The sequence below is a fragment of the Phocoena phocoena genome, chromosome X (assembly GCF_963924675.1).
Source record: "Phocoena phocoena chromosome X, mPhoPho1.1, whole genome shotgun sequence".
In the NCBI taxonomy this organism is placed as follows: Eukaryota; Metazoa; Chordata; class Mammalia; order Artiodactyla; family Phocoenidae; genus Phocoena; species Phocoena phocoena.
This window is the reverse complement of record NC_089240.1, coordinates 20719147-20732208: the sequence shown is the minus strand read 5'-3', so window position 1 is coordinate 20732208 and position 13062 is coordinate 20719147. Positions and strand designations below refer to the sequence as shown.

Genomic DNA, 13062 nt, shown 5'->3' with positions numbered 1-13062 from the left:
ATGCCTGCCTACTGAAAGACGGGATATCCTCCTCACCAGGAAGCTCCCTGCTGCCCTCACCAAGGTGAGGATGCTGTCTCAGGCCCCCTGGCTTGGGACCTCTCAGGGATCTTTGCCCACTAGAGCCCCGTGCACAGTTGGGTGCTACTTATATCCATGCCTTTATATGTCGGCACCCTCTACCTTCTACTTAGTTTTCTATTTGAGTCCGCTTTCTTAGAAGGTGCTAAGAGAAGTTTCTGACCTCGGGGCCAACCCCAGCTCTGCTCTCTGAGCCACAGTATATTAGAAACTGGATGCCTTTGTCTGTGACAGCGGGGCCACCCTGCTGCTGATACTGTCGATGTGCAGATGGTGGCGAAGGAAAGCTCCAAAGGGACGCCCTGGTTGGGGCTAGAAGGCTGGCAAATTCACCACTGTCCATAGCATCAGACAGAACTGGATTTGGAAAGGCACTTCAGTAGACATCGGTGTTCGTCTAGTCACTCATTCAACAAATATTCCTGGTGCCTGCCTGTCACCCAGTGCTGAGGATACAGACGAGAAGAAGGCAGGAGCGCTTCCTTCCCTCAGGCAGCTGATAGGTGGAAAAGGCAGTTATGGAACAAGCTATCTGGGAATATTTGAAGGAAGAGAGCAGTGGACCATGGGCGAGAATTATAAGCAGGAAGACCCAGTCTGGGGTTTGAGAGATTTCCTTGAGGAAGTGATGCTAAAGGTGAACCCCACTGGATGGCCGGGAGTTAACCAGGTGGAGTGTATGTGGCAGAGTGAGGGGAGGGGGCAGCCGTTGGAGGACACTCAAGTCCAGGGCCGCTGGGCCAAGGCAGGGCCAGCCTGTTGCTCAGCTCCACAGAAAACAGTGAGAAGAGCGCCCGCTGCATCTGCGTAGCACAGGGGCCTTGGCTTAGGGAGTGAAGGGGGAACGCGGGTCTGAGATGATACTGGAGAGAAGCACAGGGCAGAGAGAAGCCTCAGAGTCAAGTTAAGGATTTGAATCCAAATACAAAGGACAGTAGAAAGCCAATGAGGGATGTTGAGCAGGTATCTGACTTATATTTTGAAAGACTGCTCTGCGGCTCTTGCTACGTGGAGAGCAGATTGAGGGGACAGAAAAGCGACATCCCTGGAGACCGGTTTTGAGGCTCTTGCTGTAATCTTTGAACAAGGTGGGGTTAGATTGGTTTAGATGGAGGATGGAGAGAAGTGGGTGAACCAGGGAGACATTTCGGAAGTAGATTGGTGAGTAGAAGGAAACTGATTGGACGTAAGGAGTGAGGGAGAGGGAAGCGGCACAGATGAGGCCGAGGTCATCTTGTGCAGCCACCTCATTTCTCAGCTTCAGAGGCTGAGGTTAAGTAACTTGCCTTCTGAGGCTTCAGTGACTTGCCCGAGTGTACAAACGGAGGACCCAGCACCCTCGTCCCTAGGCTCTGTCCATCATGCTGTCTCATGCCTGATGTCTCTGACTGAGTGACCATTATCATATTAGACAGAAAGATCTCAATTGCCAACACATCATTTCAGTTGACAACAGAAGTGCAAGCATAAAGCAGATCCTCTTCAAAATTTTAATTTTGTATTGGAGTACAGTTGATTAACAATGTTGTTAGTTTCAAGTGTACAGCAGAGTGATTCAGTTATGCATATACATGTATCTATTCTTTTTCAAGTTCTTTTCCCATTTAGGTTATTCCAGAATATTGAGTAGAGTTCCCTGTGCTGTACAGTAGGTCCTTGCTGATTATTTTAAATATAGCAGTGTGTATATGTCAATCTCAGTCTCCCAATCTATCCCTCCCCCTGGTAACCACAGTTCATTCTCTAAGTCTGTGAGTCTATTTCTCTTTTGTAAATAAGTTCATTTGTATCATTTTTTAAGATTCTGCACATAAGCGATATGATATTTGTCTTTGTCTTACTTCACTCAGTATGATAATCTCCAGGTCCATCCATGTTGCCGCAAATGGCATTATTTCATTCTTTTTGATGGCTGAGTAATATTCCATTGTAGATACGTACCACATCTCCTTTATCCATTCATCTGTCGATGGACATTTGGGTTGCTTCCATGTCTTGGTTCTTGTAAACAGCGCTGCAGTGAACACTGGGGTGCATGTATCCTTTTGAACCATGGTTTCCTCCAGATATATGCCCAGGAGTGGGATTGCTGAATCATACGGGAACTGTACTTTTAGTTTTTTAAGGAACCTCCATACTGTTCTCCGTAGTGGCTATACCAATTTATACTGCCACCAACAGTGTAGGAGGTTCCCTTTTCTCCACACCCTCTCCAGCATTTACTGTTTGTAGACTTTTTGTTGTTGTTGTTGTTGTTGTTAAAGAGGAGCGTGTTTTGTTTATTTATTTACTTTTGGCCATACTGCACGGCTTGCAGGAACTCAGTTCCCTGACCAGGAATTAAACCTGGGCCATGGCAGTGAAAGCCCAGACTCCTAACCACTTGGCCACCAGGGAACTCCCTGTTGGTAGACTTTTTGATGATGGCCATTCTGACTGGTGTGAGGTGATATCTCATTGTAGTTCTGATTTGCATTTCTCTAATAATTAGTGATGTTGAGTGTCTTTTTCATATGTCTCTTGGCCACCTGTATATCTTCTTTGGAGAGATGTCAATTTATGTCTTCTGCCCATTTTCTGATTGAGTTGTTGCTTTGATATTGAGCCACATGAGCTGTTTGTAAATTTTGGAGACTAATCTCTTGTCAGTCACATTGTTAGCAAATATTTTCTCCTATTCTGTGGGTTGTCTTTTCGTTTTGTTTATGGTTTCCTTTGCTGTGCAAAAGCTTTTGAGTTTCATTAGGTCCCATTTATTTGTGTTTTATTTCCATTACTCTGGAAGATTGAAAAAGATATTGCTGCGATCTACGTCCAAGAGTGTTCTGCCTCTGTTTTCCTCTAAGAGTTTTATGGTATCCAGTCTTACATTTAGGTCTTTAATCCATTTTGAGTTTGTTTTTGTGTATGGTGTTAAAGGATGTTCTAATTTCGTTTTTCCACATGTAGCAGTCCAATTTCCCCAGCACCATTTACTGAAGAGACTGTCTTTCCTCCATTGTATAGTCTTGCCTCCTTTGTCCTAGGTTAATTGACCATAGGTGCATGGGTTTATTTCTGGGCTTTCTATCCTGTTCCATTGATCTATGTTTCTGTTTTTGTGCCAATACCATACTATTTTGATGACTGTAGCTGTGTAGTATAGTCTGAAGTCAGGGAGCCTGATTCCTCCAGCTCCATTTTTCTTTCTCAAGATTGCTTTGGCTATGCAGGGTCTTTTCTGTCTCCATACAAATTAAACATTTTTTTTTGTTCTAGTTCTGTGAAAAATGCCATTGGTAATTTGATAGGCATTGCATTGAATCTGTAGATTGCCTGGGGTAGTGTAGTCATTTTAACAATTTGATTCTTCCAATCCAAGAACATGGCGTGTCTTTGCATCTATCTGTGTCATCTTTGATTTCACCAGATTCTTGTCTTTCATAACATCTGTGACTTCTTTATGGCCCTGTATTGGTACACCCAAATACATCTTTGAGGACTTTAAGGAAGTTCTATGAAAAATTGGCATCCTCTGTGCTTGTTTGTTTTTACTCAGTCCCACAGAGTCTAGATGAAGGGCCTTTGAGTGGTGAAACCACCATTCAGAGTAGATTGTTCTTAGAGGGATAAAATCATCTAGCAGCCCCTGGGCATGTCTTTCAATCAGAGACAACAAAAATAGTCCACCCTTTTTCTTCTCCTTCACTGTAATGTGACGCAGGACTCCCAGGGGAAGAAGGGGAGTTGCTGTGATCTAATTCGTTGACTCGGTTGTTATTCTGCATTCACTTACTCGTTTAATTTGCATTTATTGAGCACTTGCTATGTGCTAGACACCAGGGCACTGAGCTGGGTGCTGGGAATGCAAAGATGATCAAGGCAACAACCTGTGCTTTCAGAATGTTCCGTTTCTACAAGGAGACGGGTATCTAAAATACTTTTCTTAATGGAAATCAAGTTTATATTCTAAGTGCTGTGGTTTCTGCCTGGTGATGTCAGGAAAGACTTCGCAGAGGCATAGCCTTGAACCCGGACCCTGTAGGATGAGGAGAAACTCTGCAGATGCTGTGGGCAGGGAAGGGGGATCTGGGGCAGAAGAGAAGGGCTTGGCATGAGCAAATGTCGGGAGACGGGTGAGCGCCTGGTGCATCCAGGGAATAGGTCTAGGATGACGGACACACAGTGTTTATGGCAGGGAGGGAGTGTCCGGAACTGAGCCTGGCAGAGTCAGCTGGGGCCAGATGTGAAAGCCTCACTGACCCACCTAAGAGCTGCCACTTTGTCCTGGAAAGGAGGGCCATTCAAGAAAAGGGGTCACCCGGGGCCACCTTAGTTGTTTTTCTTTATTCTGTCTTTCCTATTGGAACAGGAATGTTTGTTCCAACGCAGAGAACGGAAGGCATCTCAACATCAGACATCATCACCAGGATTGTCCGTGACTATGATGTTTATGCCCGACGCAATCTCCAGAGAGGGTACACAGCCAAGGAACTGAATGTCAGCTTTATAAATGTAAGTGTGCCACCCCGTACCCTCTGAGGTCCAGCACGTCACACTACTGCTAACACTGTCTATTAATCACTCTATGCCACGTGGGATTCTTGATGTTTGACATTTGTCTCATCCAATCCATGCAACAGCCCAGTGATGTATTATTATCCCTGTTTCATAGATGGAGAGACCAGTGTCCAAAGGGGTAACATAAGTTGACCGAGGCCCACAGGTAGCGAGTGAGCGTCACATTTTCTAAAGGAGCTGCCTCGCCTCCCTCTCTTCACCACAACCTCCCCCTTTAGAGTTCTCAGACTTGGGTGAAGGATTTCTGGGAGATCTGCCCTCACAAAAGGCAAGAGTTGTCTTCTGCTCAAAGGGAGGGAAGGAAGGAGGGCGGAGGCAGTGAAAGGCTAAACCCAGAGGAAATGCTTTCTTGTTTTAACATTTTACAACTTTCATTTTATTAAGGCCTTACAGATGCTCATTAGAAACGTTAACAGCCGCTTTTTTTTTTTTTTTTTTTTTGTCCAGAGAAATTACAGCTGCTTAAATAAAGCTCAGAGTCTCTGGCTTCCTTTTGTATTTCTGCTGTTTTGTTCCCACAGAGCTGCTGTTAGTTTAATAATAGGGCAACTGTTAAAATAATGTTTAAAAGAAGCTGTTAAAAGGCAAAGAGGGCAGCCCAGTTGCTGGAGGTGATGCTCGTGAGTCTGGAAGACTGTATTGGCCTGGACTCCGAGGCGCTCATGGAGTTGAGTAAAATAACTCTCCGTACATACAGAATTTCCACCCCCCGAAACAGATACTGTCCAAGAGCGATTTTTCTACAAAACCAGATGCTTATATGTATGTGCAGCCACAGTTATCCAGCAGCTTACACAAATCGATCATCCGTGCCTCCGAATGAGGAAGGGTTCAGGAATCAGAGGTCAGTCATTATTAGTTGTCCTCACGAGGCAGGGAGTGTTGGGAGTCCAGGCTCTGTGGCTTCGTACAAACTGGGCAACAAAATGGAAAATGTCGGGTTCAAGTGGCACCAGAACAAGTGGCTGAAAAGAATTCCGTCAAAGTGGTTATTTGGTATCTTATAGAGCATAAAGCCCTGGTTATTTCAATAAATTAAACTGTCTGTTCTTTTAAATTGAATTCAGTAACCCATCCAAGCGTGTGGAGCCGTTTCCAAAAGCTATTGCTCGTGCTCTTTCAACGGCCTGTGGATAAGCCACTTAGCTCAGGGAACCGTGTAGTCAGAGTGGATGAGCCCGTCGCTTTTCTGTGACAACAAACCTGGCTGCGGCTCAGAGGGAAAATCTAATGTGTTGGATGGGCGTGTAGATGAATCGCAGAACCTCAGAGGTGGCAGGAACCCGTCGCCCAGTCCAAGTCCCTGAACTTAGAAGTGAGGAAAGCTGAGCTCAGAGAGGGATGTGGCTAAAGTCCTTCAAGCAAAGTAGAGGTGGAGGCAGCAGCGGCCTCCCAGCCTTTTGGCTCGTGGTCCAGTGCTCACTCTAGTGTTCCGTGCTGCTCCTGAGAGCTGCATATAGGTAGTAACCACGTATTATGTATAGCTGGCTGGCGGCACAGGTAGCTCACACCCCAACCTGAGGCTGCAGTAAGGTTTGTAAAGTCTAGATCAGGGAATCCTGACCCAGTTTTGTAATATTGTACCTGGCTGAAAAAATTCTGAAATATGAAATAGGCTTCAGTTCCATATAGTGAAGAAAAGTGCTAAACCTTATTACCTCTCCAGGAGAAAATGTATTATGATTGCATGGAGGAAAAGAGCCTTTGTTTCATCTTATTTTCATGGTTTTGATTCCATTCTCACCAGCGGCGTAATAGTAATCAAAGAGCCAACACACACTGAAGCTTCTACTAAATGCCAGGCTTTGTGCCAAGCACTTCACGTGCATTATCTTATCTAATTGTTACAGCACCCCTATAGGGTAGGGACGATAATTATCCCTGTTTTACAGATGAGAAAACTGAGGTTTAGAGATGACACGTGACTTGCCCAACATATGTGCCTTCCAGGCACATAGGTATAGCAATGCTGCATAAAGGCTGTGAACAAAATCCCAGTCCAGAGAAGCTATCAGAACAAGATCTTTCTTCGTTACCAAGGAAACGGATGCAGTTCCATCAGCTTAATGGCAAATATCACGACAGTGACAATTTTAGTATAACACATGGGTTCTGAGGCCCAGCCAATATTTCAACCAATATTGGTTTTAACCATGTCCCAGTAAAATAGGGAGCTCAGGTAGCTTCTGAGTGGCCATTCTATGTACAATTCATATTTTTGTCTAAGTCTCAGGAGAATTGAGGGGCTGTATTCACCCAGTATCTCTCCATAATAAAGAGCAAATGTATACTTTTGGTCCTTCTCTTATATAAGTGAATTCAACTCCAATATTTACAAGAAAGAGAACATTAAAACCACTTGTACTTCACTGTACACATTCAAGTAGACTAATGAGAAGTGACTTTTCTTACGAGAGGGCCTTCCTGTCAATCCGGCCCTTGGGAAATAGCATCCTGACTCTTCAGGTTAAGAACACACATGAGTTGAAATAAAATATGACCATTCTGTGAATGACTGATCTCTCCCATGCCCTCTTGGATAAATCCATTTCTTTCTCCTTTAATTTTGGACCAGGAGAAGAAGTACCGCTTCCAAAACCAGGTAGACAAGATGAAGGAAAAGGTCAAAAACGTGGAGGAAAAATCAAAGGAATTTGTAAACAGAGTGGAAGAAAAGAGTCATGATCTAATTCAAAAGTGGGAAGAGAAGTCGAGGGAATTCATTGGCAACTTCCTAGAACTGTTTGGGCCTGATGGAGCATGGGTATGTAATTATTTCACTTGGCCCTGCAGTTATGGGTGTTTTCAGTTTATCCTCCTTTTCCAAGGAACTACTCAAGGGTTCCCTTATCTCAGTCCAATATGTGACCTCCACTTCGGGCATCGGCCCGAATGACTTCAAGTCTGTGGCACTTCCTTATTTAGTTTCTGCATTTCCTCTCAATATGGCACCCAGTAGTGCCCAAAGCCAGCTCTGGTCTCTATTTCTATTTCTTATCCAGAGTTTGAAGCCATTTGGTAGTCATTGAGTGTCTGTTACCGCAGAGGCTGGTTCCGTGGCTCATCCCAGTCTCCCAGTTGGATGATGCACAGCTTGGGGGTAAGGGTGAAGTGGGTCAGTGGCATCATGGAACTGATGCCTCTTGGATCAACCAGAGGAGAAGGATGCAAAAGAAATGTAGCTGCCTTGATCGCCTTTGGTTGTCAGGAACTCCTCTTTCATTGGTTGGAAGAGAGAAAGAAGAAGAGGTAGGACCGTCTCTGTACTTATCATGCCCTGATTTGCCCCCCTTTTTTCCCCATGGTATGTATGTGCTGGGATAGGCATAAAGGTGTTGAGGGACCGAGGCCGTGATCTGAATCTTAAAACTGAGACAGAAAATGTAGACAGGGTCTCTTGCCTAAATTCTCTATGGAATTCTGAGTGAAAATTATGGAAAGGGAAAAGAAAGTTCTGGAAACCACCTTGTACTCCAGTGGTATTTCTACTGTGCATGCACTTCCAGAGTAACTAACCAGTATTATCAGCAGAGTTAATGAGGGTTCTCTGAAAAAGATAGTTTCTTAAAATTGAAGTATAGTTGATTTACAATGCCATGTTAATTACTGCTGTACAGCAAAGGGATTCAGTTGTACACATATATACATTTATTTTTAGTATTCTTTTCCATTATGGTTTGTCATAGGATACTGAACATAGTTCTCTGTGCTGTACAACAGAACCTGGTTGTTTAGCCATTCTAGATATAAAAGCCTACATCTGCTAACCCCAACCTCCCACTGCATTCCTCCCGCAACACCCCCCCACCCCTTGGTAACCACCAGTGTGTTCTCTGTGTCTGTAATTCTGTTTCTGTTTCACAGACAGGTTCATTTGTGTCATATTTTAGATTCCACATATAAGTGATGTCATGTGGTATTTTTGTCTTTCTGATTTACTTCACTTAGTACGATGATTTCTAGTTGCATCCATGTTGCTGCAAATGGCCTTATTTTGTTCTTTTTGTGGCTGTGTAGTATTCCACTGTATACATATACCACATCTTCTTTATCCATTCATCTGTCAATGGACATTTATTTCCATGGCTTGGCTATTGTGAATAGTGCTGCTATGAACATTGGGGTGCACGTATCTTTTTGAATTAGAGGAGTTTTGTCTGGATATATGCCCAGGAGTGGGATTGCTGGGTCATACGGTAATTCTATTTTTAGTTTTCTGAGGAGCCTCCATACTGTTTTCCGCAGTGGCTGCACCAACTTACATTCCCACCAATAGTGTTGGAGGGTTCCTTTTTCTCCATACCCTCTCCAGCATTTGTTATTTATGGACTTTAATGATGACCGTTCTGACTGGTGTGAGGTGCTACCTCGTTGTAGCTTTGATTTGCAGTTCTCTGATAACTAGCGACGTTGAGCATCTTTTCATGTGCCTCTATGGTCATCTGTATGTCTTTTTTGGAGAAATGTCTACTTCGGTCTTCTGCCCATTTATGGATTGGATTGTTTGTTTTTTTGTTACTGAGTTGTATGAGCTGTTTGTATATTTTGGAAATTAAGCCCTTGTTGGTCACATTGTTTGCAAATATTTTCTCCCATTTTGTAGGTTGTCTTCTCATTTTGTTTACGGTTTCCTTTGCTGTGCAAAAGCTCACAAGCTTAATTAGGTCTCATTTGTTTTTGTTTTTATTTCTATTGCCTTGGCAGACTGACCTAAGGAAACACTGGTACAATTTATGTCAGAGAATGTTTTGCCTATGATCTCTTCTAGGAGTTTCATGGTGTCATGTCTTATGTTTAAGTCCTTAAGCCATTTTGAGTTTATTTTTGCGTATGGTGAGAGGGTGTGTTCTAATTTCATTGATTGACATGTGCTATCCAACTTCCCAACACCACTGGCTGAAGAGACTGTCTTTTCTCCATTGTATATTTTTGCCTCCTTTGTCGAAGATCAATTGACTGTACGTGTGTGGGTTTATTTCTGGACTCTCTGTTGTGTTCCATTGATCCATATGTCTTTTTTTGTGCCAGTACCACTCTGTTTTGATTACTGTAGCCTTTGTCGTATTGTCTGAAGTCTGGGAGGGTGATGCCTCCTGCTTGGTTCTTTTTCTTCAGGATTGCTTTGGACATTCTAGGTCTTTTATGGTTCCACATAAATTGTAGGATTGTTTTAGTTCTGTGAAAAATGTCATGGGTAAGTCGATGGGGATCACATTAAATCTGTAGATTGCTTTGGGTAGTATGGCCGTTTTAACAATATTAATTTTTCCAATCCAAGGGCATGGGATATCTGGAAAGTGATCGTTTTAAAGCTAACTAACTTTTCCTTTTACAACAAAAAGGAACGATTCCATTTGATTTTCCTGATTTTAAGTAGCCTAGATTTCCTATTATGACGTGAGAAGTCTCTAACAAAATTCACTTTGGCTTTATTTTATTGATGGGTTGTCACTGCTGAGTCTCTGCTCATTTGAGCTGGTTCATTATAGGATTATCTAAAACAAACACTCCAATAGGAAAAAGAAGAACGTTTGAGAAGTTAGAAGAGATGCTTTGCTTAAAGCCTAGCAGTCTCTAAGTGATTACGGAGGCAGCTGTCACAGGCCAAGCATGTCTCGTTGGCTGAGTCTGAGACGGGTGGAGGGTTTGCAAGGGGCTGCTTGAGCCCTTGATGACTTCTAGAAAGAGCTTGTAAGAGTGGAGGAGCTAAGGGTTGGGTTCCTTTTCGTTTTCCCTGGGTTTCAGCTCAGTTCACTTTAATTCATGGGACACTGATTAATGTCCTTGTATGTGCATGGTACTAGGGAAGGACATGAAGCTAAAGCGCGGACCCTGTTCTCTGGGATTCCGTGGGCTCCGTAACAAGTCTGGAATTTCTCATTAAAATAGTTAACATTTTTCACAACTAATTTTCAGGCTCTGAGGAAACAACTAGTGGTTTTTAAAAAATGAAACCATGTAGGCATTCATTTTTCACAACTAATTTTCAGGCTCTGAGGAAACAACTAGTGGTTTTTAAAAAATGAAACCATGTAGGCATTCATTTGCAAGCGGGAGGATGTTTCCTCCACCTCTAGTCGTTTCGGGCTCCCAGTGAAGGTGGAACAGTAGCTGGAATTGTACTAGGGGAATTTGGTGACAGTGAGCTGAGGTGATTTTTAAGAAATGAAACCCAGCTAAGATACTGGAGGCTTTTCTTTTTAGAACTTGCTATTAGTGTCAAAACTGTTATTAATATTAATTTACCGTATCAGCCAGCCTCAGATGTTACTTTTGTTCTGTTGACATTAAAAGTACAGGAATAGTTACAAGGATGTTAAATGCCAAGTTAAGTAATTTGCTTTCCATGAATATGCTATTATTATAATAATTCTTTATTTGTGGATTTGGGACTGGAAATCATTTCTTAAAATAGAGAATCTGTGTGAACCTGCCAATATAGTACTGATACAAATAACCCAAACTTGGAAAGGTACAAAATACGAGGATTTAAGGTAAAAAATTTGGTACAACAGGTTTAGCATGTAGCTTAGAGTGGGTACTCCATAAATGTTTCTAGATTGAACGAATAGATGTGTGATGAAGACCTATTCACGGAACTTTCCAGCACCTGCGAAGGATATGGTGAGGCCTGAATCCTCCATGTCTATATGGATCTATATATCGATGCTCTCTATAGATATGTGTACTGCTAGATCAACATATACCCTTAGCCTCCTGTTGTTTATGGTGCTGGACAGGGCTTGGTTACAACTTAGCATTTGGTGGCTCGATTTCAGTAGGCAGACTTGGTTTGCTTGGCCCTTAACAATGTTTAAACCTTTCTCACCAGTTGACTGTGTCTATAACATTCCCCACTCTTCCTTGCTGCCACCTTCTCTAACCTTACACCTTTATGCTGCCCACCTGGCCTCAGGGAATATTTGTGTTTGCAGCTTGTGGTATAGCGTCTTCAAGTCTCCCCCAAGTGACCTCATGTTTGGAATCGAGAACGAGGATACAGTCCATCTCTAAGAGGAGGGTGGTGGTGATGTTACTGTCTAGAAGTTGTATATAGTAGGTTCAACTCCTTTCTACATAGTCCTTTTATGTCTACTCTACCCATTTTAATCACATAAGAGGGTAGTATTATAGCAGTGTTATAAAGAAACAAAGGTCTAGAAAAATTATGAACCTTTCCCATGGTCTCATAGGAGTTTGGAGGTACCAGGATGGACCCTGGGGCCAAGCCTCTTTATCCAGGCCAGCACTGGATCCTTCCTGATAGAAATGTCCGTGGGTTGCAGTCACTTTGCTTCACTCTCCTTTGGCTAGCGTGTGGCACTGTGGAGAAACTAGGGTCTATCGAAACCCTCCCTTTAAGGCTTTTGTGACAAAGCCAGCTGCCAAAAGGGCACATGAGGTCAGGTCATCTAGATTCAGGACTTCCTTCCTAAGCAAGAAGAAATCGTGGTGTTCATGGCTGTACTCATTCTTAGAGTGTAACACATTACCCCAAAACTTAGTGACTTAAAAACAAACGTTATCTCACATAGTTTCTGAAGGTCAGGAAGCAGCTTAGCCGGAGGGTTATGACTTGGGGTCTTGTTATGAAGGTGGCGGTCAGGATGTCAGCTGGAGCTGCAGTCACTTGAGGCCGGAGGATCCTCTTCCACACTCTGATGTCACTGTCGACTGGATACCTCAGTTCTTCACTATGTGGGTCTCTCCACAAGGCTGCCCAAGTGTCTTCACGACATAGCAGCTGGCTTTCTCCAGAGGGAGTGAGAGTCTAAGAAAAAAAGCTATAGTCTTTTATGATCTAACATCAGAAGTGACAAAGCATCACTTTTACCATCTTCTATTGGTTACACAGACTAATCCTTATATATTTTGGAAGGACACTACACAAGGATGTGAATACCAGCAGGTGGGGCCATTGCTTTTGAGAATTGGAAGTTTCAGCTGCTGTAATAGATTCTCAGTCCCCTTTTACTCAGTCTGATGGGTGGATCGTCAGAGACCAATATGTTAATTTTCAACCTTATCATCTACCACTCTATTTAGTTAACTGTTTGCTTGATTCTTGTTACTAGTTTTGACCCATACTCAGAAGAGAGCCTGTAACCCAACCAGAGATGCAAAGGGAAGCCTTCCCTGCAGAGACTTGGTATTACCTCTCTTTGGAGGATGTGTCTCAGACAGACAGACTGTCTCAAGGGAAGGGCTGTAAAGGAGCTAAATTTTGAAGCTTTGTTGCTATGTAGGAGGCAACCCTGTTCATCATCCAAGATACTGAGAGGCAAGAAGTCAGGACCAGGGGATGCCGACTTCCTAGTGAAACTTCATGTTTGCTCTGGGAATTCAAACAAAGATAGCATTCTCTTTAAACATTAGTACCCCAGCCACATATGCTGTCCTTTAAAATATTACATATCATTT

General features: G+C 43.1%; 1 protein-coding gene across 1 annotated transcript in view; it reads left to right on the top strand.

Annotated features, from left to right (window-relative positions):
- The window catches only part of PCYT1B (phosphate cytidylyltransferase 1B, choline), a 137941-nt gene that overhangs the window by 95579 nt on the left and 29300 nt on the right, over positions 1–13062 (top strand). The window contains exons 6-7 of the mRNA XM_065900893.1: positions 4433–4575; positions 7217–7405. Of these exons, the coding sequence (XP_065756965.1) occupies positions 4433–4575; positions 7217–7405 (332 nt within the window). The remainder of the gene's footprint in view (positions 1–4432; positions 4576–7216; positions 7406–13062) is intronic.